The sequence below is a fragment of the Centroberyx gerrardi genome, chromosome 14 (assembly GCF_048128805.1).
Source record: "Centroberyx gerrardi isolate f3 chromosome 14, fCenGer3.hap1.cur.20231027, whole genome shotgun sequence".
Lineage (NCBI taxonomy): Eukaryota > Metazoa > Chordata > Actinopteri > Beryciformes > Berycidae > Centroberyx > Centroberyx gerrardi.
In genome coordinates this window covers 31,745,274-31,772,489 of record NC_136010.1, presented here as the reverse complement: position 1 = coordinate 31,772,489, position 27,216 = coordinate 31,745,274, and the positions used below count along the sequence as shown (strand labels likewise).

Sequence of the window (27,216 nt, the reverse complement as noted above, 5' to 3'; positions counted from 1 at the left end):
ATTGTGGGAAGTGCTGGACATGGCTTCTGCTACTTTAAGACTACTGAGAACCTGCTGTATCTGTATCAGTATCAGTATCAGTATCTGTATCTGTATCAGTATCTGTATCTCAGTATCAGTATCTGTATCAGTATCTCAGTATCAGTATCAGTAACTGTATCAGTATCTGTATCTCAGTATGTGTATCAGTATCTCAGTATCAGTATCTGTATCTCAGTATCAGTATCTGTATCTCAGTATCTGTATCTGTATCTCAGTATCAGTATCTGTATCTCAGTATGTGTATCTGTATCTCAGTATCTGTATCTCAGTATCAGTATCTGTATCTCAGTATCCGTATCTGTATCTCAGTATCTGTATCTCAGTATCCGTATCTGTATCTCAGTATCAGTATCTCAGTATCAGTATCTGTATCTCAGTATCAGTATCTCAGTATCTGTATCTCAGTATCTGTATCAGTATCTCAGTATCTGTATCTCAGTATCAGTATCTGTATCTCAGTATCTGTATCTCAGTATCACAGTATCTGTATCTCAGTATCTGTATCAGTATCAGTATCTCAGTATCTGTATCTCAGTATCAGTATCTGTATCAGTATCTCAGTATCTGTATCAGTATCTCAGTATCAGTATCTGTATCTCAGTATCCGTATCTCAGTATCTGTATCTCACTATCAGTATCTGTATCTCAGTATCTGTATCAGTATCTGTATCAGTATCAGTATCTCAGTATCTGTATCAGTATCTCAGTATCTGTATCTCAGTATCAGTATCAGTATCTCAGTATCTGTATCAGTATCTCAGTATCTGTATCAGTATCAGTATCTCAGTATCTGTATCTCAGTATCAGTATCTGTATCTCAGTATCTGTATCTCAGTATCACAGTATCTGTATCTCAGTATCTGTATCAGTATCAGTATCTCAGTATCTGTATCTCAGTATCAGTATCTGTATCAGTATCTCAGTATCTGTATCAGTATCTCAGTATCAGTATCTCAGTATCAGTATCTCAGTATCTGTATCTCAGTATCACAGTATCTGTATCTCAGTATCAGTAGCTCAGTATCAGTATCTGTATCTCAGTATCTGTATCTCAGTATCAGTATCAGTATCTCAGTATCAGTATCTCAGTATCTGTATCTCAGTATCACAGTATCAGTATCTCAGTATCAGTATCTTAGTATCAGTATCAGTATCTCAGTATCAGTATCTCAGTATCTGTATCTCAGTATCACAGTATCAGTATCTCAGTATCAGTATCTTAGTATCAGTATCTCAGTATCTGTATCAGTATCTCAGTATCAGTATCTGTATCTCAGTATCAGTATCTCAGTATCAGTATCTCAGTATCTGTATCAGTATCTCAGTATCTGTATCTCAGTATCAGTATCAGTATCTCAGTATCAGTATCAGTATCTGTATCAGTATCAGTATCTCAGTATCAGTATCTGTATCAGTATCTGTATCTCAGTATCAGTATCAGTATCAGTATCTGTATCAGTATCTCAGTATCTGTATCAGTATCAGTATCTCAGTATCAGTATCTGTATCAGTATCTCAGTATCTGTATCTGTATCTCAGTATCAGTATCAGTATCTCAGTATCTGTATCAGTATCAGTATCTCAGTATCTGTATCAGTATCTCAGTATCTGTATCTCAGTATCAGTATCTGTATCAGTATCTCAGTATCTGTATCAGTATCTCAGTATCAGTATCTCAGTATCACAGTATCTGTATCTCAGTATCAGTATCTCAGTATCTGTATCTCAGTATCAGTATCTCAGTATCACAGTATCTGTATCTCAGTATCAGTATCTCAGTATCTGTATCAGTATCAGTATCTCTAATCTTCTGACAAAAGTTGAAATATTTTTAATTTGTCTTCCTCCTGTCCAGTGAAAACAAGGCAGAGAAGTTTCTGGAAACACAGACAGCAGTTCAGTCCTGAACAGTCTGCAGGTTTTCATTTCACACAAACATTCAGCAGCTCATTCCACTGATTAACACTCATCACTCCTCCATATTGATCCAGATTGATCCAGAGAGGAGGAACTACAGCTGCAACTGACTGACAGGAATGACACCTGTTGGGTCAAAACTAAACCGCTTCAGTCTGGTTCGGGCATGACTTCTCTTCTGGACTCACTTCCAGTTCTTCATGCATTTATTTTTGTAACTTTAATTTGTGCAGGGAAGGTTGACCGAATCCAATCAATCAATCAATCAATCAATCAATCAATCAATCAGAACAAACAGAGAGGTCCTGAACAATTCTTCTCACCTCCTGAAATGGGTTCTTGTTCCTGGGAATGGAGCTGTGGAAGGAGAAGAGGAGAGGAAGAGGAGAAGAAGAGGAGGAAGAGAAGAAGGAGGAGGAGGAAGAGGAGGAGAAGAGGAGGAAGAGGAGGAGAAGCGGACGAGAAGAAAAGGAGAAGAGGAGAAGAGAAGAGGAGAAGAACAGGATTAGGTTCCTGACAGTCAACATGGATCAGCCGCTCACTAACGCTGCGATCACATGATCTGTAAAACATCCAGTTATCAAATGTATTGATCAGGCATGGTTATTGATTACAACATAAACTGAAACTTTGACTTTTTCACTGCAACTTTCAAAAAAAACCTTCAGAACTCTACTACACTTCATTACATCCAATTGCTGATCTTTGGTGCCAGGTGATGATGTCACCTTCTACAACAGGAGGTGACATCACCCGCCACCAAAGATCAGCCAATAGCAGATGGCGATTTCAGTAGCATGCTTTTTACGATTAGACGTCAGGCTTTACACAGGTTTGTGGTTTAGTTTAACTATTTCTAGAATCTGCATGTATGTGAAGCATCTTTGACCAATCAGAAGACTGATATGTTGGAGATGTTTGGTGTCGCACCTCTCACTGCCGCGCAGCATCTTGGGGTCGAAGTACCGATAGTCGTCCGTCTCCTGGAAGATAAAGAGACAGATTATCAGTCAGTCAGTCTCACTTCCACATTCACTAAGACTTCACTATGGGCAATTTGCACATTTTTTGGGCCTCAGTTGTTTTAATTTTAATTTCACATTTATCTAACCAGGTAAGTCCCATAGAAATTAATGAAGGGATTGTGGTGGTGGAGAACAATTCATTCATTCAACCTTTATTTATTTCTCGAAGAAATCATTGAGGGTGGCCCTCATTTACAATGATGTCGAGATTACAAGATAAAACAAAACAAAGCCAAACAAAACAACAAAAAGGACCTGAAGAAAAGAATAAACCGTTAAAAACAAGTGCATCAGATACAGGAAGGTTTGTGATCTTGTTTCTGAAAAGACCAAAGGTTTCGAGAGTATTAATTTTTAGGATGTGTTGTGGATCGTTCCATGTATTTGGAGCACAGAAGCTAAAAGCTCTTTCCGAGTTCAGAATCAACTCGAGGAACTTGGAGCATGAGCCGGTCGTTTGAGCGGGTTTGGGGTCCAAGGTTCCAGTCTAACAGACATGATATAAGGAGGTGATTTTCCAATAAGGGCTTTATAGATTAATAAATACCAATGCTTATCAAGTCTCTCGGACAGGGATGACCACCCAACCTTTTCATACAGGATGCAATGATGAGTATCGTAGCTATCACCAGTGATCAATCTGAGGGCGGAGTGATCTATTGGATCTAATATATATATATATATATATATTATAGGATCTAATGGCCTAAGGGTGGAAGCAGCAGCGTATAAATCACATCCCCATAATCCACAACAGACAGAAAAACCGCTTCAACAACCTTCTTCCTGCTAAGCATAGGAAAGCTAGTTCTGAATCTGGACAAGAAGCACATTTTTTGCTGCAGTTTACTGACAAGATTGCTTATATGGTATTTAAATGTAAATTTTTCATCTAACCAAATGCCAAGATATGTATATTTTGTAACTCTATCAATATTGGATCCGTTTAAAGTGGAGATATGCAGGTTACTGAAGTCAATGTGTTTGGCTCTAGAGAACAGCATGGATTTAGTTTTATATGCATTCAGCACCAGTTTCAGACTAAGTGCACCTTGCAGAGCACTGAAGGAGTGCTGCAGGGTTTCAACAGCTAGTTGTACAGAATCAGCAAAACAATACAGAATTGTGTCATCTGCATAAAGATGAACATGGCAGTCTGTTAAGGATGAAATAATATCATTAATGTAAATTGTGAACAGGACTGGACCCAGTATTGATCCTTGAGGAACACCTTTTGTGATAGGTAAAAACTCAGAATGTACATTCCCCAGATTCACAGACAGATATCTATCAGAGAGGTGGTTCTGAAACCATTTACAAGTATTAAAATCAAAACCAACATTATGTAATCTCTGTAAAAGCAGGGAGTGATCGACCGTCAAATGCTTTTGACAGATCAGAAAAGACAGCAGCACAGTGTTTTCTTTTGTCAACAGCAGATACGTCATTTAAAAGTGAAGTAATAGCAGAGATGGTACTGTGCTTGGCTCTGAAGCCAGACTGATGAGAGGAAAGCTTTGAGTTGATTATTCACCAGTGATTCCAGGATTTTTGCAGGACAGGACAGTTTGGAGGTCGGTCGATAATTATTGAGATCACTTCTATCACCTCCTTTATGCAATGGAATTACATTGCATAAAGGGAATTTTACACACACACACACACACACACACACCACACTGGCACACAATGCATACAATGCATACACACAGATGCACACCAAGCACACACACAAACACACACAAAGGATGTGCAAACAGGCACACAGCACACGTGCACACACACACACACACACCTGTGTATGAGGACAATCTGATAGAGAGAGAATGTGTTCTTCTCTTTCTTTCATCTTCATCCCATTCCTGTCTTTCTCTCACCGCCTTCCTCCTCCTCACTCCTTTTCTTCACTGCATCTCTCTCTACATTTCTCTCTCTCTCTCGCTCTGTCTCTCATCCTTCTGAGTCTCTCTGTCTCTCTACCCCTCCCTCCCCTCCCCTCCCCTCCCCTCCTCAAGTTTTACAACAACAGGATCTTTGTTCATCGTCTGTAACTCCAGACGCTGAGAAACACAGCAGCACTGTACCTCCTGTTGGAGAGACAGTGTGTGTGTGTGTGTGTGTGTGTGTGTGTGTGACAGTGTGAGTGTGAGCGTGAGTGTGCGTGTGCGTGAGTTCCTTGCTGTCAGTATGTGTGAAGGGGAATGCATCTACATACTTGTGAACACAACAGTGTGTGTGTGTGTGTGTGTGTGTGTGTGTGTAATGCATCACAGTCTGTGCATTGAAGCATTTGCACTGTGTAAAACTGTATGTCTATGGGATCACGTGCAGATCACCACGTGTGTGTATGTGTGTGTGTGTGTGTGTGTGTATGTGTGTGTGTGTGTGGCTGGTAATACAATCTGCACTGTACCCTCCACATAACTCCACAGAGTTAATATGAAGTTAATATGGTTTCCTAGACCACAAAGGTACTGTAGGAGCCGTGTGTGTGTGTTGGAGCTGTCAGTCATGGCTGAGCTGACAGACTCACTGTGAAAGCAGAACATATATAAAGTCACTCAAAGATCACAACAAACAACATAACTCATAAAATCAGCCTCTACGCCGATGATATACTATTATTTCTGCAGAACCCATCCAAATCAATCCATGAAGTTATTAAAACCATCGGCTCATATTCCACCATATCTGATTACTCTATAAAATGGAACAAATCAACCATCCTACCAGTATATGGGGGTGGCTGGAATGCTACATCTCAAAATTTCCCTCTCACCACAGGCAACATCACATACCTTGGTATAAATATCTCTCCCAGGCTGTCAGAGTTATTCCACCTCAATTTCACCTCACTTCTAAAAACAATAGAGGACGACTTGAACCGTTGGACAACATTACCATTATCCATCATTGGGCGCATCGCCACAATAAAAATGACCATACTACCAAAAATCAACTACCTGTTCACAATGATCCCAATACAACCTACCTAATACAACCAAATGGTTCAGCAGATTAGACTCTTATAACAAAACTCTATTGGAAGAACAAGACACTGACAACTCTACAGAAACCCAAAGCTCAAGGAGGACTAGAAGCCCCAAATTGTCAGCACTACTACCTAGCCAACCAACTGCAATATCTGAGTAAATGGATCCATACCACCCACTATCACCACCCATGGATAGACATAGAGCAAACTGAATGCTAAGAAATATCAATCAAAGACATAACATCAAAAAACACAACTGCTTCAAAAACATTGCAATTGCTACAACTCTGACAGCTTAGTGGAAAGTCAACAAAATCACAAATCACACTATGACACCGAGCTCACGGGCACAACCCAGACTTCCTGATAAACAAATCACTGATAGTAGGCACCAAATGGAAAGAAAAGGGTATTACACACCTGCACCACCTCTTTGAAAAGAACACTCTACTCACCTTCCAAGAACTAGTACAAAAGTATGGCATCTGGAAAGAACAATATCTACAGTCTTTCCAATTAATAAATGCAATTAAAGCAAGAATTAATATATCCAACAACCCCCTCCACTCACAGAAAATATCCAAAGAATTGCAAACTTAACCAAACCTCTCTCAAAATTTTACACACTCCTATCCTCCAATGACTCTACCATATCACTTCCAATCAATAAATGAGAAAAAACATACAAACAAACATAAAGACTAACACCAACTTCTGGACCCAAATCTGTAAAACCACCTTCAACATGTCCACAGATACTAACATACAACTAATTCAATACAAGATTAATCATAGAACATATATCACACAACACAAGATGCACAAAATGGGATTCACTGATTCAGACATATGCTCACAATGTACACTTAAGAGTACTGACAACTACTACCATGCATTCTGGCTCTGCCCACCTGTACACCACTTTTGGGAAAACATCGTCACCAAACTATCACAATCTCTGGGATGCAGCATACCACTATCTCCTTCTCTCTGCATACTTGGAGACTCGTCAGAATTGGATAGTTCATCAACCCAAAATACGACACCGCTACTTGTGGCACTGACTATCGCCAAGAAAACAATCTTATTACATTGGAAAACCCGAAACCAACTCACCATATCACAACAGTTAAATCTCCTAACAGAACATATATCACTGGAACAAAATTCAGCTGAACACAAAAACCAAACAAAAAAATTCAACAAAATTTTCTCATCACTCCTTAAATCCTTAAAATTGCCGGTCAGCTAATGCCACAATGCACGTGCACATACACATGGACACACACACACTTGCTACTCCATAGACCACACCACCACCCAGCACACGCTTCCATGTTTTTGCCTTTCTTATTATAATTATACAAATTATTTATTTTCTGTCTCCCATTAGTCTTAAATTCTCTTAAATTCTGTTAAACGTAATTCATTTTTTTTCCTATACATATCACTATCAATAAATAATGACACAAATCTATCCATACAATACCCACTACACTCTGTAATCAGATTCATCCCATGTGTGTGTTGTATATTATATATTATGTATGTATTATATATATATATATATTATTTTAGTATTATATTATATATATTATATTACTATGTATATTATCATATATATTATATATGTGTTATATGCACATCCAGTATATTAGATATTGCAGGCAGGTCAGTCCAGGTTGAAGAAAAGTTGTGAGAGGAGACATACATAATAAAGTAAAACCTGTTAAAAAGGCAGCAGAATATTATGATAAATAAGCAACATTCCCAAACAAACAAGTTCTGTAAAAGCAAGTCTAAAAAAGTGTGTTTTTAAGAGAGATTTAAAGGAGGACAAGGAGCTGGCTCACCTGATCTCCTCCTAACCCTAACCCTCCTAACCCTAAACCTAACCCTCCTAACCCTGATCAACCCTAACCTCATTCCAGAGTCTGGGGGTTCTGGCTAACTGACGGAGAACGCCCGCTCAACCTTTGGGTTTCAGCCTAGATTTTGGAATGACCAAAAAAGCTCTACTGGCTGATCTGAGGCTGCGCTCAGGCTCATATGGGGTTAAAAGCTCAGCAATGTCACCAGGCGCTAGCCCAACACGAGCCTTAAAGGTGATCAATAAAATCTTAAAATCAACCCTAAACTGAACGGGAAGGCAATGGAGGGAAGCCAAGATGGGAGTGATGTGTTCTCTCTTCTTGGTCGGTGTGAGGAGTCTGGCTGCAGCATTTTGGAGTCGCTGTAATCTATCAAGACTCTGCTGGCTCAGACTGGCGGACAGGGAGTTACAGTCGTCAAGAGGAGAGGTGATGAAAGCATGAATAACAGTTTCAGGATTCTTAAATGATAAAAATGAGCTAATTTTAGAAAGCCTCCTGAGTTGTAGAAAGCAGGACTGCACAACTGTCTTAACATGTTTATCTAAACTGAGATTGTTGTCAAAGATGACACCTCGAGTTCTGCAGTTTGGGGTGACCTTCAGGGACAGTGAACCAAGATGCTTTGTAATTGATCTCTAGCAGCATCAGGACCAATAAGAATAACTTCAGATTTGTCTGCATTCAATTGCAGGAAACTATATGACATCCAGTTTTGAAGGTCTAAAAGTCAGTCATGGAGTGTATCTAACTGCTTTATGTTATTTGGGTTAAAAGATAGGTACAACATGGAAACTTATATTAGGTTTGTGCAAGATATGCCCCAGGGGCAGCATGTGAATGGAAAATAAAATTGGCCCTAGGACAGACCCCTGGGGAACCCCACAGGTCATCTTTGCACAGGAAGACCTTGAGTCACCAATGGCAACACTAAAAGTCCTATCTTGCAAGTAGAAGTAAAACCAATTTTAAATCAATGTTTAAGACGATCAAGCAGAATAAAATGATCAGTGGTCTCAAAAGCAGCTGAGGTCTAAAAGAACTAGAATTGAGGATTTCCCTGCATCAGAGGCTAAAAGCAGATCATCACTTGGAGAAGGACAGTCTCAGTACTGTGGAGAGCTCTAAAACCGGACTGAAACTTCTCAGAGACCATTTCCATTCATAAAAGTAGTCACCTGGTCGGCCACTATTTTTTCCAGAATCTTGGATAAAAAAGTGAGTTTGGAAATTGGTCTGTAGTTGTTCAGGGAGTTAGGGTCTAGAGAAGGCCTCTTAAGAAGTGGTTGAACAATTGCATGTTTAAAGTAGGCGGGAACAGTGCCGGTCGTTAAGGAGCTATTGATGATTGCTAAGATGTAAGACAAGCAGATGCAAGACAGCGAGACTACGAGAGCGAGATTACGTCACCCCTGCAGCTTGTTCAACACAGTCAGGGCAATGGCAAGCCGAAAGTGGTCCCAAGTGTGGTCACACTTTTCAAAACTTGACGCAGACAACGCTCGCTGCAATATTTGTGATGCGAAATGCAAAGCTGGCCATGGCAACTAAGGAACCTGGCCATGGCAACTAAGTCTAACCTAAGGAAACACCTGGTCAAACACAAAATATTTCTAAAAGCTGAAGAGTGTACCGTATTTGATAGCCTGAAAGCCAAGACCCCCACAGCAGCCGCAGCTAACGTTAGCAGCACGCCTGCAGCCAGCGCCAAAGAAGTTGAACCCTCCATGGACGACGAAACTTTAAGTGAGGCATCGACAACTTCATCGACATGTTCAGGTAATTAATTAGCTAGTTGGATAAGTTGTTGTTGGAGATAACTGGGCTTTTTTCATTGTCTTGGCTGACGTTAGCTTAGCATTTTTACTAGCATTATCATTATCATCAGCTCGTGAGTCGTGTTGTTCACACTCTTGCTTTCATTGACAGGTCACCCTGTCCCACTCTCAAACCGCCCTCGTGTCACAGTGAGAGCCGCAGAGGTTACACCCTTCACCCTGGTGCAGAAGACGTTGTTACCCCGCCAGAGAGTCAGTGAGTGCCACAGGGCAGTGCCGCGTTCATTGTTAAACAGATGTTGCCCTTCTCAACGGTGGAGGCCCCATGGTTTAGGTAAATTATCACACTGCATAAATGAGTGATTATGTGTGTGATAGAGTAAGCTAAGTTACTAATGATAAAGCAGTATAGTTATTTCTATTGTCTTTCATAATAATCGGGAGATGACAGGGACCCTGAAAAATACCCCCCCCCAAAAAAAATAAATAAAAAGACCCCCAAAATACTCCCCCCCCCCCCCCCCCCCCCCAAGAGATCTTCTCTCTAACACACTCATATCAGCTTGGTATAGTATTGAGAAGGAAAATGTGAAGGAGGAACTCAGGGCAGTTGACCATGTTGGAGAGACCGCTGATGGATGGAGCAGTGTGGCACAAGACCACTACCTCACGGTCACTGTACATTACATAGTGGAGGCCAAGCTAAGGGAGAAAGTCCTTCATACGCGTACAGTTTACATCTCCCAGACAGGGCCTGCTGTAGCGGAGGAGATTTTTTGCCCAACTTGGCAAAAAAATATCTGTGTGTCCAGGCCTCTTCTACACCCTCAGAGCGGGTGTTCTCAACAGCGGGGGACACAGTGAGTGTGGAGTGGGCTCGGCTCTTACCTGAGAGAGTAGACATGTTGATCTTTCTCAAAAAGAACTGCTAGAGTAGTTCATTAGAGTAGTTCATTGCTAGAGTAGTTCATTTTATACTTTAAGTTGTAAAATACAATACCTTTATTTATTTATTGAAATATATATATATATATTTATTTATTTTTACTCTGTCCATTGTTCATTTTTTTTTTTTTTTTTTTATCTACTATTTTTCCCCCCATTTTTCCCAACCCCACTAAACTAACCTCACTGCTACGACTCCTAGATCTTGGGAAGGATATCACATGTGCTTCCTCCGAGACACACAAAACAGCGTTCTCACGCTATGCCCTGGTGGTGACAGACTGTGACAGGTTGGAGGTTGGAGGTTGTAGGGACGGGTTTGGGAGGGGAGAGGGAGGTAGGGAGGGGTTTTATTTTGTGTGGTGTGTAAAATGTTCTAAATAAATAACAATGTTCTAAATAAATAACAATGTTGAAATTGAGAAGTTTGGGCTTATTTTTTACAACTGAAATTACATTTTTGTTATTACAGAGAGAGTAAAGTACTGAAAAAAGGTACCATTGGGTACCGGTAACGAATTCCAGGTACCGGTACCGGTTCAAATGTGAACGGTACCCAACCCTAATGGAAAGAGACTAAGGAGGCGTCAAACTTCAGTGGAACTATTTCATCCAAGGGCGGACAAGTAATCTGCATTCTAATATCTGACACTTTGTTAACAAAACAGCTTAAGAATTCCTCACAATTATGAGTTGAGGACTCTAGAGGAGCATCTGTGGTGCGACTGATAACACTGGAAAGAACCGTAGAACCATGACGATTCTCTTGAATGAGACCAGAGAAAAACTGGCTCTGGCATTCTTAACCTCTGCGTTGAAGTTTCTCATTAAGTCTTTGAGTGTATTAAGGTGAATAGTGAGTTTAGAGATTTTCCATCTACGTTCGGCCTTTCGACAGTCTCTTTTTAAGGCACGGATGGTCTCAGTTATCCAAGGCAAGGAGGGTCTGTTAGCCATTTTTAGCTTAAATGGTGCAATTTGGTCCAGAATAGAAGAGCAGGTATTATTAAAATTATTTAACATTTCATCTACATTCACTGAGGGGTACAGCTCTACTGCAGAGGAGGTGAAGACCTGGAGAACTTGACAGCAGAGCTAGTGGTGAAAATGCGAGAGCGTCCAAGGGTGCAATTACTATCAGTGTGGTTAAGGATGACAGCGTCAAACATAATGCATTTGTAGTCAGTGACATAAACTTCTTTGCATGATACATTATCCACAGGCAGACCATGACACAGGACCAGATCAAGAGTGTGGCCCTTTATATGCGTAGGCCCAGGAACTAGGTCAAAGATTCAATAATATTTAAGAACTCAATGGCTAAGGAATTGTCTGGACACCTCAGCACACAATACACACAGATATATCTAGATATACACATACAACTCACACACACACACACACTTACTGGGTGTGACTTCATTTCCATCAGGTTGTCAAGGATCCGTGTGACTGGAAGGTTCTGGAGGACAGAAGAAATATTTCTACATTAAAATCCTGTGAATCCCAACAGCAGCGGCACTGCTGCACATCACTGGTTCCTAAGTCGGTTTGAGAGCCAATGAGCTGTCAGCTTGATGATGACATCAGTAGAGTCAGTTTAATGAGACTGGATATACCAGGGGGTTCCCCAAGCGCCAGCTGCCGGCTATTTAGCCGTCTACCCACCTCTGTCTGGCTGGCTGCTTTTATAACTGAATGTCACTAAGGCTACGTACACACTGCCAGAATTTGGTAGTGACAACCGAATTGAGTGAATGCGCATATGTATGGTACACGGGAGTCACTCCACTCCTACGATCTCGCGATGGCTGTAAATAATGTCTGTAACCATAGTAATGTTTACTTCAGATCAATATGGCGGCTACCATTGCCTGTATTTTTCCTAAAGAGGCTATTGACTTGTAGCGGTCGCTGGCGGTTAAGCCGGGGTGCCAGTCAGAGTCTTTAGTCTGACAAAATATAATGGTACGAATACAGCCAGCAAAAACCCTACAAAGGAATGGATAGCAGGTACCAATCCCTTAACTACCTGTACACACAAATGCAGCCACAAGCAAAAAACACACAACACAGCAAATGCAATGTTCCCCACAGTGTATTATACACATAAAGACAGTGCAAATACCAACCAAACAATAATTCAATACAGTGCAACCCAACCCCAATAGTCCGTTCTTCAGTATAGTCAGTCTGTGTCAATGTATCTGAGTTCTCTACTCGAGACTTCCTTGATTTCCACAGTACTGCAACAATTGAGCTCCCGAATCTGAGTCCGAGTGTAACCTCTCGTCAGTGTAATGCATCTGTGTGAGATGCTCCGGGGAAAACCCGGGGTTACCTCCACAACGTTACTCCGGTTCGGGCGAGGTAGCAGGTAGCCGGCTCCCGGGAATAGTCGGACCGGGCGATGAACGGCGGGTTGGTGTATAAATGGCGTGTGAAGTGAAGAAGCGGTGGATCCGGTCTGTAGGACGAGCGGTCTAGCAAATGGCGGACTTCTACGCGCTGCCAGGGGTTGGCAGGCTAACGGCGGACACTCGGACGGTCTAGCCACTTCCTTGTGTGTCTCTCAGGTAAGTACGCGCCATAGTGCTTTTGAAATCAGGCCTTGAACCGTCTATGGGTGTGTGTGCGTGACGTGGGGGGGTGCGTCCTTAAAGGCGCAGATCGCCACAGACTGAACAACGTCATGTTAATCTGCGCGAGCCATTCTGGTCCTTGATTTTGATGTTGCCACCCAAGTTTAACCAATCCTGACAAGTTCAATGTTCAAAATAGAAATGGGAGAAGTAAAGGGAGGAACAGGGAAAGATCAGAGGGGCTTCTGTTTTAGGAGGGTTTGTTAAAGCTCCAGTATGCAGGTGTTATGACCATGTAAAATTGGGGCATTTCCTCATTATTTAAACTGATTTATGTTTCCATAATTATTGGATCTCAGTTCTGTGAGTGCAGTAGTACTCAGGTGAGAGATCCAGTATTGTTCTGAGAAGACTAAAATATGAACTTTCTTATGTTTATTACTATTTGTTATAATATTTTTGTTTTAGCCTACTTATTTCCTACAATTAAAAATTGCATTTCTGCACTGACTCAAGAAAGTACATTAAACATTCACAACTAATAAAGATTATCCGTTTATTTTTCAATTGAGCATTGAGCCTTTAATAAAAATGTTTATTTATGTTATTTTAATTGTCATGCTTTCATAAACATATTTAAGGTTTGGTAAAAAAGTGGTATCACCGGAAAAATGTATCTTGCCGCCACAAACATCCCTTAGCCGGTTACTTTTCCCATCTGGCTGGCTACTCAAAAATTTGGGGAATCCCCTGATATACATTCCCCATTTAGAACATACAGGTTTAAAGTTTAATCTGTGGCATTTTCCTGTAAATAAGGCTCGGCAATGATCTCATTTGTTTATGTTAATATTATTTAACAACAATATTCAATAGTGAGTTTCTTTCACATCCATCACAGAACAGATTGTGTATCTCTCCATCAGCAACAGAAACTGGATCAACGTAAACTGACAAACTGTGGATCCATTCACAGTGAGAAGAGGAATCTGACTTTACTTTGTTTCTGCACTTTATTTTGTCATTTCTAATGTTTCCAGTGAAAAGAATCTAGTTTGAACTCTGACCTCTCTCCTTTTAGAATCACATGGAAAAGATCACAGCTAACAACGTTCTCTGTTCTAAAGAGGAACTCAGGAACTTTTACTCTGAGGACATTTTAAATCATGCTTAATTTGACTTACTTTTTACTTTAACACTAGTACTTTTACTTCTACTTAAGTAAAATATTAGCAAAGTCACAGTACTTCTACTAGAGTAGTATTCTTGTCCATTTCACATTTCTCTTAAATCCAAACTGCTAGTGGAAGCGTTTGGCTAGCTAGCAGAAGGCTGTTAAGACAATGAGATTGTCTGATTTAGGTTTTGCATGTTGTTTGTTAGACTTCTTCACTGTAAGTGGGTTTAATCCTTTGTTGAGGATGTAATGTTAGCATGGTGTGCCTTGCTAAGTGCATGTTGGCAGTAACGTTGTTGTTAACTTGCAGTACTGAGCTATTATTGGTGATTTTATTATATTTTTCACTGTTGTATTTTCAGGCAGCTCTTCAAAACCTGAACATGTGTCAACTGTTGTTTTGTAGTAAGCTAGGTGGCTCTTTAGAAGAAGTTTTAATCTACAGGAATCTGTATTTTGTTTGGGTTTTGTGCTAAAATTTGATGAACATTATTTTTCAAACATTGGAGGTCTCACTGTGGAAGAAAACTCTAAATATTCCCACTAATGGAGCGGAGCGTCGGCCCAGACAAACACCCTGCTGTAATGTTCTGGCAGCTGATCAATGCATCAGTCTGGTTTTCAGCTGCTCTGTTCAGCTCCTGTATCGGTAAAACAGACACTACCAGCTCCCTGTGTGTGTGTGTGTGTGTGTGTGTGTGTGTGTGTGTGTGTGTGTGTGTGTGTGTGTGAGTGTTTGTCAGGCATGCCAAATGATTATAAATGACTTTGGGAGAAATGTTCACGCCAGTTTCACCCTGAAACACCCCATCATCATCATCATCGTTGTCACCATCATCATCACTTTCCAGGAAATAACAGTCCTTCACATTAGGTATGCTTGATTTAACCCCCTGCTGGAGACAGATGGGCCGGGCAATGGATGTGCCAGTGTCGGTGTTTTGGTAGTAAAGCAGGTTAAATAACAGAGTTTAGAGAGGGAAGCCAGGCTCACAGACCGGCCAATAAGCTGCTGTCGCCAGGTAAAGAAATACAACACAGGCCTGAGGAATGTTTGGAGAGTGGTTGCCAGCGGTTACAAAGGAACACACCGCCATGTTGGAGTAGTGACAACAAAAGGACAGACATTAACTGAATAAAGAAATTACTAATTTCTAAAACAAATGTTTACATTTTACCGTAGAAGGAAGGAAAGGACCAGGGAGGAAGAGGTGACAACGTTACAATCTCTCTCTTTGTTGTCACTTCTCCAACATGGCCGCCGGTTCCTGGTAACCACTGGCCGACCATGACAGGCTTCTGCTCCAATCAGAGGGCACTGAGGTTTGGCGATTGCACAAATACATCAGCGAATTCCCTTGCTGATTTGTTTGCAGATTTAAATGCAGCCGTCTAAAACTGGGGATACACTACACAACTATTACCCCGATGTTAGGCAGGATTCACAATCGGGCCGAGACTCTAATCAATAAGTGCATGAGGGGAACAGACTCTAATCAGTAAGTGCATGAGGGGAACAGACTCTAATCAATAAGTGCATGAGGGGAACAGACTCTAATCAATAAGTGCATGAGGGGAACAGACTCTAATCTTTTGCCTCCTCTCTGATTATATGAAACATGTCTGATGTCCACCAGCAGAATCTGGATGTGATCTGGATTCTAAACTCCTCAATGACACAAAGTTACCGGACTCCTCAACAGCCAATGAAAAACTACGAAGCTTTGCCGTAACAAGCCAATCCAGTGTTCAGCCCACAAGGAGCAAGCAACTAGTTAGTATAAAATACAGGGGAGACTCAATTATTGATCACACAATCCTTGGCTGCCAGATGCCGGTTTTAGACCAGAAAGTCAGGTTTCATAATTATTATTTATTAGCCTACATGTCCGGTTGGTAGTCCTGACCGGACAATGTAAATATGCAGTCCGGTTTTACAACATAATCATCTGGCACCGTAGCAACATCGCCTACAAACGTTCTCAACTCCCATTTCACTGCTTTGGCTCCATTATGTACCAACAGGTATTTGATTATTTGCTGCTCACCTGCAGCTCCCCTGCAGTCTGCAGTCCAGACTGCGGTCCAGACTGTGGTCTGCGGTCCAGACTGCGGTCCAGACTGCGGTCCAGACTGCGGTCCAGACTGCGGTCCAGACTGTAGTCTGCGGTCCAGACTGCGGTCCAGACTGCCACGTCTGCCTTCCACAACTTTATCTAAATGCGTTTTGGGTCTGTGTATTTCTTGGTCATTCTATTTTCCTCCTCTGCTTCTCTCTCTCCCTTCCGCTGTCCAGGCCTTGATGGTGCTGAAAGACGCACAGCTCTATACCGTTTACTTCAGGCTGCAGTCCCAAAATGGGCTTTTTTAATTTTTGTTTTCTTACTATTTTATTTTCTGTCTTTACAAAGGAGAAAAGGAAAATCAAGTCCTTTGTAAATGTTGTATCTGCCGTTTCTCACCAGTAAAACGGACACTGTCTTGTATATTGCCGTTTTCCATTTTTGGATTTTGGAATGAAAATGAAATCATCATTAGTTTTTCATTTTTTATTTTCTGTTCCTGAAAAGAAAATAGAATGACCAAAAAATACACGGACTGTTTTGCCCTCTGTTTCTTCCTTTATTCCATGCAGATTGAAAGAAGCTCTAGTACCCATAAAAATATATAATGTGAATTTATATCTATGCTGTACCCCGTGTTTGCTTAGGGTTAGGGTTAGCTACCGGCATCTTGTCACGTACCGCGAGAGCTTGTGGTTTCATGTGAGTTTGGTGCGTTCAGTTTGGTTCAGTTGCAGTGAGTCCACTAGTGTGTGATCCCTCATCTGGCGTAGTCGTCAAGTGTGTGATTTCCAGTTTTTCAGTAGTCAGAAAAAATCTGCTGAAACCAGTCGGTTAGTGTATACGCCCAGTCTTTTCATAATCTGTTAGGATTTTGAAAGTTGTGTGGTGGATCCCTGTCCTAAATCCTAAAAATCCTAAAAAAGTTGTGTGGTGGATCCCCAGCATGAAGGGAATCTGAAGGGAATCTGAAGGGAATCTCGTGAACAGCAGCAGACTAATCAACATTAGACCTTTTCCTCTCTTGTCCCTTTGGTTTCTTTTGGTATAAAGCAGCACAGACCGCCTTACTGACCTCATCACCTCACAGGATTTCTGGGTAATGAAGTTCAAATTCTTCAAACCACTTACCTCTTGCTGCCATTTAGAGCAGCTAACGTGTGAAGTTGCCTAGTGCAGCTTTAAATTACAGTAGCTTGATCTTTTTGATTTAAAACGAAGCCTAGTGCAAGACAGTGAAACAGAGAAGCAGCAGGCAGGGACAGAAATGAGGCTCAATTTGATTTAAAATCTATTTAGAGCCACAGCGTTCCTCATGTTCCTCATGTTCCTCATGTAAAAGCTGTTTCAATTCATCAGTCATCACACCAACAGTCTGTCTGCCTGTAGGCTGTTCTGTTGTATTCCTAGCAGTTTGGTCACTCACATGTTGTTTGAGCACCAGGTTCTTCACTCCCTCCATGACAAACTGGGAGCCGGTGTTCATCACTCTGGAAAACAGACTGGAGGAGAGGAGGGAGAGAGGGAGGAAGGGAGGAAAAGAGGGAAGGAGAGAGGGAGGGAAGGAGAGAGGGAGGGAAGGAGAGAGGGAGGGAGGGAGGGTGAGAGGGAAGGAGGGAGGGAGGGAGGGAGGGTGAGAGGGAAGGAGGGAGGGAGGGAGGGAGGGAGGGTGAGAGGGAAGGAGGGAGGGAGGGAGACACGGAAAGAGGGAGAGAGAGGGAGAAAACAAAGGGAGGAGAAAAAGAGGGAGAGAGATTAGGCAGGGAGAGAGGAAGAGGAGATGGTGATGTAAAGAGAGTAAGGTAGAGAGGAGGAGAACAGGGTGAGGATGGTAGTCTGAACAAACACTCTGCTCACAGCTCTTTAACAAATGAATAAAAATACTACTACTGCTGCTACTAATCCTACTGCTGCTACTACTGCTGCTACTACTGCTACTCCTACTAATCCTACTGCTACTACTACTACTGCTACTACTGCTGCTGCTACTACTACTGCTGCTACTAATCCTACTGCTGCTACTACTGCTGCTACTACTGCTACTCCTACTAATCCTACTGCTACTACTACTACTGCTACTACTGCTGCTGCTACTACTACTGCTGCTACTAATCCTACTGCTGCTACTACTGCTGCTACTACTGCTAATACTGCTGCTGCTGCTACTGCTACTGCTACTAATCCTACTGCTGCTACTACTGCTGCTACTACTACTGCTACTACTGCTACTGCTGCTACTACTGCTACTGCTGCTACTCCTACTGCTACTAATCCTACTGCTACTCCTACTACTGCTACTACTGCTGCTGCTACTACTGCTGCTACTAATCCTACTGCTGCTACTACTGCTGCTACTAATCCTACTGCTACTGCTGCTACTCCTACTGCTACTAATCCTACTGCTACTCCTACTACTGCTACTACTGCTGCTGCTACTACTGCTGCTACTAATCCTACTGCTGCTACTACTGCTGCTACTACTGCTGCTGCTACTACTGCTGCTACTAATCCTACTGCTGCTACTACTGCTGCTGCTACTGCTGCTGCTACTACTGCTGCTACTAATCCTACTGCTGCTACTACTGCTGCTACTAATCCTACTGCTACTGCTGCTACTCCTACTGCTACTAATCCTACTGCTACTACTGCTGCTGCTACTACTGCTGCTACTAATCCTACTGCTGCTACTAATCCTACTGCTGCTACTACTGCTGCTACTAATCCTACTGCTACTACTACTGCTACTGCTACTACTGCTGCTAATACTACTGCTAATACTGCTACTCCTACTAATCATACTGCTACTACTACTACTGCTACTAATCCTACTGCTGCTACTACTGCTGCTAATACTACTGCTAATACTGCTACTCCTACTGCTACTAATCATACTGCTACTGCTACTACTGCTGCTACTGCTACTGCTACTACTACTGCTACTCATCCTACTGCTACTACTACTACTGCTACTACTACTACTGCTGCTACTAATCCTACTGCTACTAATCCTAGTGCTACTGCTACTGCTACTAATCCTACTGCTGCTACTACTGCTGCTACTACTACTGCTACTACTGCTACTGCTGCTACTACTGCTACTGCTGCTACTCCTACTGCTACTAATCCTACTGCTACTCCTACTACTGCTACTACTGCTGCTGCTACTACTGCTGCTACTAATCCTACTGCTGCTACTACTGCTGCTACTAATCCTACTGCTACTGCTGCTACTCCTACTGCTACTAATCCTACTGCTACTCCTACTACTGCTACTACTGCTGCTGCTACTACTGCTGCTACTAATCCTACTGCTGCTACTACTGCTGCTACTACTGCTGCTGCTACTACTGCTGCTACTAATCCTACTGCTGCTACTACTGCTGCTGCTACTGCTGCTGCTACTACTGCTGCTACTAATCCTACTGCTGCTACTACTGCTGCTACTAATCCTACTGCTACTGCTGCTACTCCTACTGCTACTAATCCTACTGCTACTACTGCTGCTGCTACTACTGCTGCTACTAATCCTACTGCTGCTACTACTGCTGCTACTAATCCTACTGCTACTACTACTGCTACTGCTACTACTGCTGCTAATACTACTGCTAATACTGCTACTCCTACTGCTACTAATCATACTGCTACTACTACTACTGCTGCTACTACTACTGCTGCTACTAATCCTACTGCTGCTACTACTGCTGCTAATACTACTGCTAATACTGCTACTCCTACTGCTACTAATCATACTGCTACTGCTACTACTGCTGCTACTGCTACTGCTACTACTACTGCTACTCATCCTACTGCTACTACTACTACTGCTGCTACTAATCCTACTGCTACTAATCCTAGTGCTACTGCTGCTACTACTAATCCTACTGCTACTAATCCTACTGCTGCTGCTGCTACTATTATCAAATAATAACTATTTATAGACTTAAAAAGATGAAAATGGGGAACAAATTCAAAAGAAAAGTGGCTAAAAATAAAAACAGAAGGAAAAACAATATTAAAAAGTGGTCAAGTGGTGAAGGCAAGTCTCTGAAAGTGAGTTTGAAGAAGTGATTTAAATGATAATGAATGAACCACCTGAGTTCTGAAGAAATTAAGAGTTTGGTTCCAAAATGACATCACCTCCATTTGGAAAAAAGTGAAAAATAACAGAACATTAAACCAAATGATGGAACTTTTTAAAAGAACAGTAAAGAACTAAAATCCTTGGTTGACTTAAGTTTCACTTTTACAGACTGGATCCTGTAGTTTTTAAAGATACTGAATGATGAACTTGTTTTTTTTTCCTAAATTGAAACGTAATGTTTGGAAATTAATTCCTCAAGTATAGCCATCATTCTGTTATCCAGATTATTTAGTTTCTCATTATCTCTCTATGCTGTTTAGTCCCATTTCTTTTTATTCCTCCAGGGAAGCTGCCTTGCTCAAGATCAGCTGAGCAGCAACTGTTGAGAGAGAAGAGAGTATTTCTCATTTAGTTTCCAGATCCAGTCTGTCTGTCAGCGATAGTTCAGCAGTTGTTTTACAGTCTGAGGGAAGACGCTGTGTTTCCATGGCATCCACAGCTGCTGAATCCCAGTAGAAACGCTTCCAATAAACACAACGCTGTCAGGTGGTTTTCTATTCAGTCAGCAGCAGACATACAGCAGGTTCAACTGTTTAAATCACTTCTTATAACTCAGTTTTATAGCCTTCGCTTCATGTGATATCTTTTATACTATTAGTTTTACCATAATATTATTTTGTGGTTCCTTCTTGTTTTTAGTGTATTTTATGAGCATGGTGCTTGTTTTTATTTGATTGTTAAAGCACTTTGAAGACGGTTTAAAAAAACATAAATGCTACAAAAACACTACAAAAACAGCATTAATGTGAACTTACCCCATGGGTTTGACTCCACTGTTGCCGTAGTTGGCCGGGGTGGCGGCCATCTTGGTAAACGCCCTGGAAAAGACGACAAGAAACCAGATGACTCAACATGGTTGTTTTGCTCAGTTTTGAATGAATTACACCCGACTGCATCATCTTCATCACCCAAGAAACTGGATCAGACTCTTTGTTTTCCTAAATTCCTTCAACCGAAGACAGAGGTGACACTTTAATCTGCTCTTTCCACTCAGAATACACAGGAAAGCTGCTGGTGCTGAATGATGCTACAGGAAATATGACAAATAAAACTTAAAACACAGTGTTATTGTATACGTACAAAGCTTTTCCATGGGTCAATATGCAGGTTAACAGACTGGAATGAGGCTGCTGGGAAGTCAAGTGAAACCAAAACTATCTTACAGCTGATGTTGTGGTTTTATATGAAAACTTTCACTGTGACTTTAATTAATTTGATGACTTTAAAGAGCAGACAGACTGAATGACTTACTTCCACTGTTTGATGTAGTTGAGAGGTGAAAGGTCACAGCCTGCGTCCAGCAGAGCCTTCTTATACTGCTCCAAGTCAGTCTGCAACACACACACACACACACGCACATGCACACACACACACACACACACGCACGCACACACGCACGCACGCATGCACGCACACACGCACACACGCACACACGCACACAAAGACAAATCATGCAGCGTTTTAGACACACAGCTGATGTGAGAGTCTAGCTTCAAAAACACAAAAGTTGCTTTTTGATGAGATTTTCTGTTTGAAAAAATGGATATGGATGTTTAGCCTTTTAGAACAGAAATCTTAAATGTGAGATAATTTAGATTATCTGCAAAACGTTTGGATGATCAAAGAGCTTGTTTTCCAAACAGCTGGCATATTCTTTCAAGGAACAAAAGCACAAGGAAGAAATGAAGAAAGGAAGACTTAACTTCCCAAAATGAAATCTCCACCATCTGAAAGATTGTTGCTGAATGTAAAGCACAATGTGAGTCAGGACTCATCTGAGTGTCTGTGTTTACAAGTCAGTTCAGGTTTTGAGAACAGAATAATCTCTTTTGACAGATTAACTAAATCTTTCCAAAATAGATAAGTAGCATTTTGGAATGAAAGTCTTCATAAACTGTTGGTGTTAATTCTTGGCTGATCTGCTCTTCTACTTCGCCTCTGTCTCCTGTTCTGTTCCAGGAGCTGTCAGTCACCTGCAGTTCATACAATAACAGACAGACAGCAGGGGTCAGAGGTCAACGTTACACAGACCGGTCGGTTCATATTTCAGAGTGTGTAATGCTGTGCACAACCAGCTGTTCAAAGAGCTGAGGACCTCCAACATGGCCGCCAGAGGGTGCAATACGTCACCTGAAAGCCCTCTAATGTCGGTGTGCTGTGACCTCTGACCCTTGACCTCCATATTATTATATTAACGTTGTTGATGGAGGAATTCAACATTATTCCATGGCTGCTCATTCTAAATGACTGACATGTAAATGTACCGGTGTTACATTAGCTGCCACTGGGCTGTAAATGATTAATCGATGATCGATTAATTGCCATAGCAATAGCTAAGAATTTGGTCAATCAAGATTATCAATTCAATGATCAAATTGAACAATGTGTGGTCTCGTCTTGAACTGCATCAGTGGAGTTTTTAGTGAAATCATTTAAACACAAAGGAACAAAGTAACTGATGAAACACAAAGAAGACAGAAGGCGGAGCAACATGAAGCAGAGAAACATTTCACCTGAACACACGACGTGTGTTGAAATACAACGACAACGGTGAAGTACCATCGAAGAAGCCAACAGGTGGGTTAGGGCAGGTAAGGGTTAGGGTTTGGTTTGTTAGGTTTAACCCGTCAGCTCCGTGTTCGAATGTTGGCCGTATTGTATTTTGTGTCATAAGCTATATTTTGCTGTTTTTTGCAAAAGATTAAAGAATCTCTGTGTAGTTTCTGGTCCAGTGCTGGCCTCTATGGTTCAGCGTTGTCATGACAACAACACTCTGCCCTCCGCAGAGTGAGACCATCATCAGCATGGTGGGCAGGTTGGACGGTTTCACAACCAACAATCAACCTTCTGTCATGTTTTACCTTCTATCAGAGAAACTATGATCAGAACAGTCATTCTACTTTCACTAATTGTGTTAACTTGTAAATTAAATAGTGTGATGTTTAACAATTAATCAATTTGTTGGGGACCGCCTGGAATCCCCTCAAGGACCCCTGGTGGTCCCCAGACGCCACGTTGAGAACCACTGCTTCCTCCTCAACACACTTCTGACTGGCAGCTCAGCGGGAGCCAAGGCGTTACGCAATTTCCGCCACATCAGTCAGAAACTGTAGCAACTCCCTGGAGGATCTGCTCTCTATGGTCAAGATAGAAGAGGAGGAAGAGGAGGAGGGAGAGAAGGGTGAGAGAGAGGTGAGGGACAGAGAGGGAGAGAGAGAGAGAGAGAGAGATGAAAGGAAGCACTGGAAGAAGAGCCTGAAAGAAACTGAAAGACACACAGACAAGAGGCCAAGTGTTGGTCATAGAAGAAGAAAGATGACCAGAGATGACAGAAGAAGAGAGAGAGAGGATTTGGGGGGGTGGGGGCGTCTTTCTGGTGAGCGCAGATGAAAAGATGAAAGGAGGAGTGCAGCTCATTTCCTGGCGGCCTGAACTCACCGTCCATCATCAGCAGAGGACAGAGTTCAGCTGGATGGCTGCTTAGTGACAGACTGTTAGACTGACAAAACACTGACATGACACTGACAAGACAGACATGATACTGACAAGACACTGACAAGACACTGACATGATGGTGTCTGAAACAGCAGCGTGTTAAAACGATCACACTGACAGAACAGACAAGCTTTAGTTCTGTCGGGATACTTTGGTTTTAAAAAGACCAACTTCAGCTCTCTATAACAACACTCAGGCCCCAGTTCCACTTGTCATTCCATGCGTCTCTTATCCAGATAGGATCCAGATCTGATCGATCCACATTCTCTTCACTCCGGGCCTCATCAGCGTCTCGTCAGCCAGGTAGAAATCTGACTGCATCTCTCCTGCTCTCCTGTGATGTCTGCAGACGGCCGGCGCCACAGAAACTCTGTTTTTGTTTGCATTTCTGTGTTTTCTTCAAGTCAGACGGCAGCCGCTACTTCACACAGATTATAAAAAAACACTTTAGTGAGAATGTGAAACTGAGCCATGCTGCGACATGTTGGAGACAGTGGGGAACGGCGGCTTCGATGGCAAAGTAGTGAAATAAAGTAAAAATGGCCTTTACACTCAGTTCATTTCCAGGCCGACTCGACAGCAAATTAGAAATCCCTCTGATAATAATAGTGTCAGAAGAACGTCTGAAACTAAATAGAGTCTGTGTTGCCTCGTTTGTCCAAAAAGCATCAACATTACATTACAGGCTCATATGGTGTGAATTAGTCTGAAGTGCATTACAGTCTTTTAGCCCCAATTTGTTCCAAATAACTGTGACAAATTCAAGATGTTCAGCAGTTGGACTTCATGTCATGAGGTTATAAATTAATGATGCGTTGTGGTTTTGTGGCGCACAGCCGTCCTACAGCAGCTCTGCACCGCAGTGAGCTTCTTGGTCAACCTTTTTATCTTCATATATATTGTTTGTTTTAGTTTTAACAGTCCGGCTCTTGGCGCTGGGGCGTTAGTTGCTGCTGTGACATGTTGCTCTCAAACTTTATTTCGTTGGTGACCCTGAACTGAGGCCACCAGGGAAATTTCTCTTATCCATCTTTGTCATTTTGTCACACAGAGACTGGAATGAAAAGCATTCACAGCATCAGGATTCATTACGGGCGTTGTTGAAAGACGTTTGTCCGTTTGGGAGGAGTTGATGGTTACGTATGCGGCTCAACAAGACCGATGCATTTACACTTGGCAGACTTGAGGATCCAATGCATCTCAAGCCACCTCCGAAGGTGGTTTCAGCAGTCGGACACTAAACCGTCTCCAGTACGTCTTGGTTGCATTTACACTGGGCTTTTCTGCGTCTGAGCAGATCAGATGGCTGTCAGATCTGCTCCAGACACTGAAGTGGCTCGGTGTAAATCATCAGGCATCAGACTTTGAAAAGACCAACTTCAGCTCTCTGTCCAGATGCCGATGCCACTGACAGAAGATAATCCACACCAAGATTTCTTTGTCTTTGTATTTTCATGTTTTGGTACTTTGGTACTGTGTCAGAAATGATCTTTCAGTAAAGTTGTTGTCAGGTTTCTGCCCCGTATCACAAACAGACCATAATACATCTGCAGGGTTGTTGATCAACACCAATGACTCAACTATTATTTGGTTACAGCTGCTCAGATTTCTGGCTTTCAAAACTCGCGTTTTGGTCCACACTGTTTTGGAACAAATATTTCAATATTGCCAACATGCTTATATTCTACGAATAATGTTAAAAAACAATTCCAGTAAACAATTACACAGAAATATCTACGCAGCAACAACCAGCTGCTGCTGCTAGAGAGCGACGAGCTGACTGAAGGTTTTGGGATCCCAGCAGAAATTTGAGGGACATAAAGAAACTTTTCAGGATTTGAAACGTTTCTGTTCTTCACTGTGATCAAAACATCGACCGTGTTACAGGAGTTCTGAAAAACTGAGAGGGAATTTCCTTCTCGCATAAAAACTGAGTGTTGTAAAAACGGTAAATGAAAGGATCAGGTGCAGAAACCTGTTGGTTGGTCAGATGCTGAATAAAACTGTACATCGCATTAAAACTGGAGCAGCAGTCGCCGTCCCTGTCGTTTCATAAAGGATGAGGATCTTTCTGCCAAGCTGAACCCCGATCCAGCTGTGTTCCTGTTACAGCGAGTTTGACCAGGTTTCTGTTTCCCAAAAGGAACTTGGCACTTGGGCCGGGTCATCTTTGTTCTATCATCGACTTGTAATGAAATTATCACGGCGCAGCCAAGAAGATGCTTTTCATAAAGCCGGTCCAGAACGCGGCTATTGATGAGTGTAATGTGGTTTTAGGACATGAGGGCGCAGTTGACATGAAAACATCTGTCGAAACCATTCGCACTATTTACTGATCAGCAGTCTGTGATGTCACTCCCTCGCTGCTGCAGGATGAGTGTCGATGTACGAACCTGGCTAGGAAGAGGAGAGAGAGAAAGTGGGTCTGTCATCTGAATCCAGTTTGAATCCAGTCTGAATCCAGCACAGATGTTCTGAAGATGACACCTTCAACTCATCAAACAACTTCTGCAGACATGTCAACAGCAAGTTCTGCCATCCCAGAACCAACACCACCTCCACCTCTCCTCTACTCCTCCTCTCCACTTCTACTCCTCCACTCCTCTACTCCTTGTGACGACCCTCCTGCTCTGCTTGCTGGTGCTGTGCATGCTTGTCCTGCAGGAGCCTGGTGGGCGGGTCGTCATGGAGACTGACAGAGACCTGGGCCCGGTGCAGTCCTTCCATCAGTCTGTCTCCCTCCTCACCTATCCACACCTCTTTTGTTCTGTTTAGTTATTTTCCCCTAGTTTATGTAATAAATTATTGTTTTAACTTTTACTTTGTCTCCCTTTTTGTTACGGCCCACACGAGTCGGGGTATCCTGGACGAGCCCCCATATGTTACAACCCGGCTCGTGTGGGCTGTCGCAAAAAGGAAGACAAAGTAAAAGTTAAAACAATAATTTATTACATAAACTTATGGCCAATATTATATGAGAAATGCCATTCAACGATGGTCACCATATCTGGGAAAAGAGACGCACAAAACAGTTCTGGGAGTCTCTGTGTGAAGGCATTTTACAGACTGAGAGCCTCTGGGTGAAACACTTCAGGATCCAGAACATCTGATCTGCTGCAGGATCATCGGGCCGGTCTTTGGGCCGGTCTTTGGGCCGGTCTTTGGGCCGGTCTTTGGGCCGGTCT

At 42.2% G+C, this 27,216-nt stretch overlaps 1 protein-coding gene across 1 annotated transcript in view; it reads right to left on the bottom strand.

Annotated features, from left to right (window-relative positions):
* Positions 1–27,216, bottom strand: part of scfd1 (sec1 family domain containing 1) — a 51,519-nt gene that overhangs the window by 1,750 nt on the left and 22,553 nt on the right. Inside the window, exons 17-22 of the mRNA XM_071904115.2 lie at positions 21,788–21,867; positions 21,292–21,354; positions 17,822–17,897; positions 11,982–12,035; positions 2,890–2,942; positions 2,283–2,316 (exon numbers count right to left, since the gene is read on the bottom strand). Coding sequence (XP_071760216.1) covers positions 2,283–2,316; positions 2,890–2,942; positions 11,982–12,035; positions 17,822–17,897; positions 21,292–21,354; positions 21,788–21,867 — 360 coding nt within the window. The remainder of the gene's footprint in view (positions 1–2,282; positions 2,317–2,889; positions 2,943–11,981; positions 12,036–17,821; positions 17,898–21,291; positions 21,355–21,787; positions 21,868–27,216) is intronic.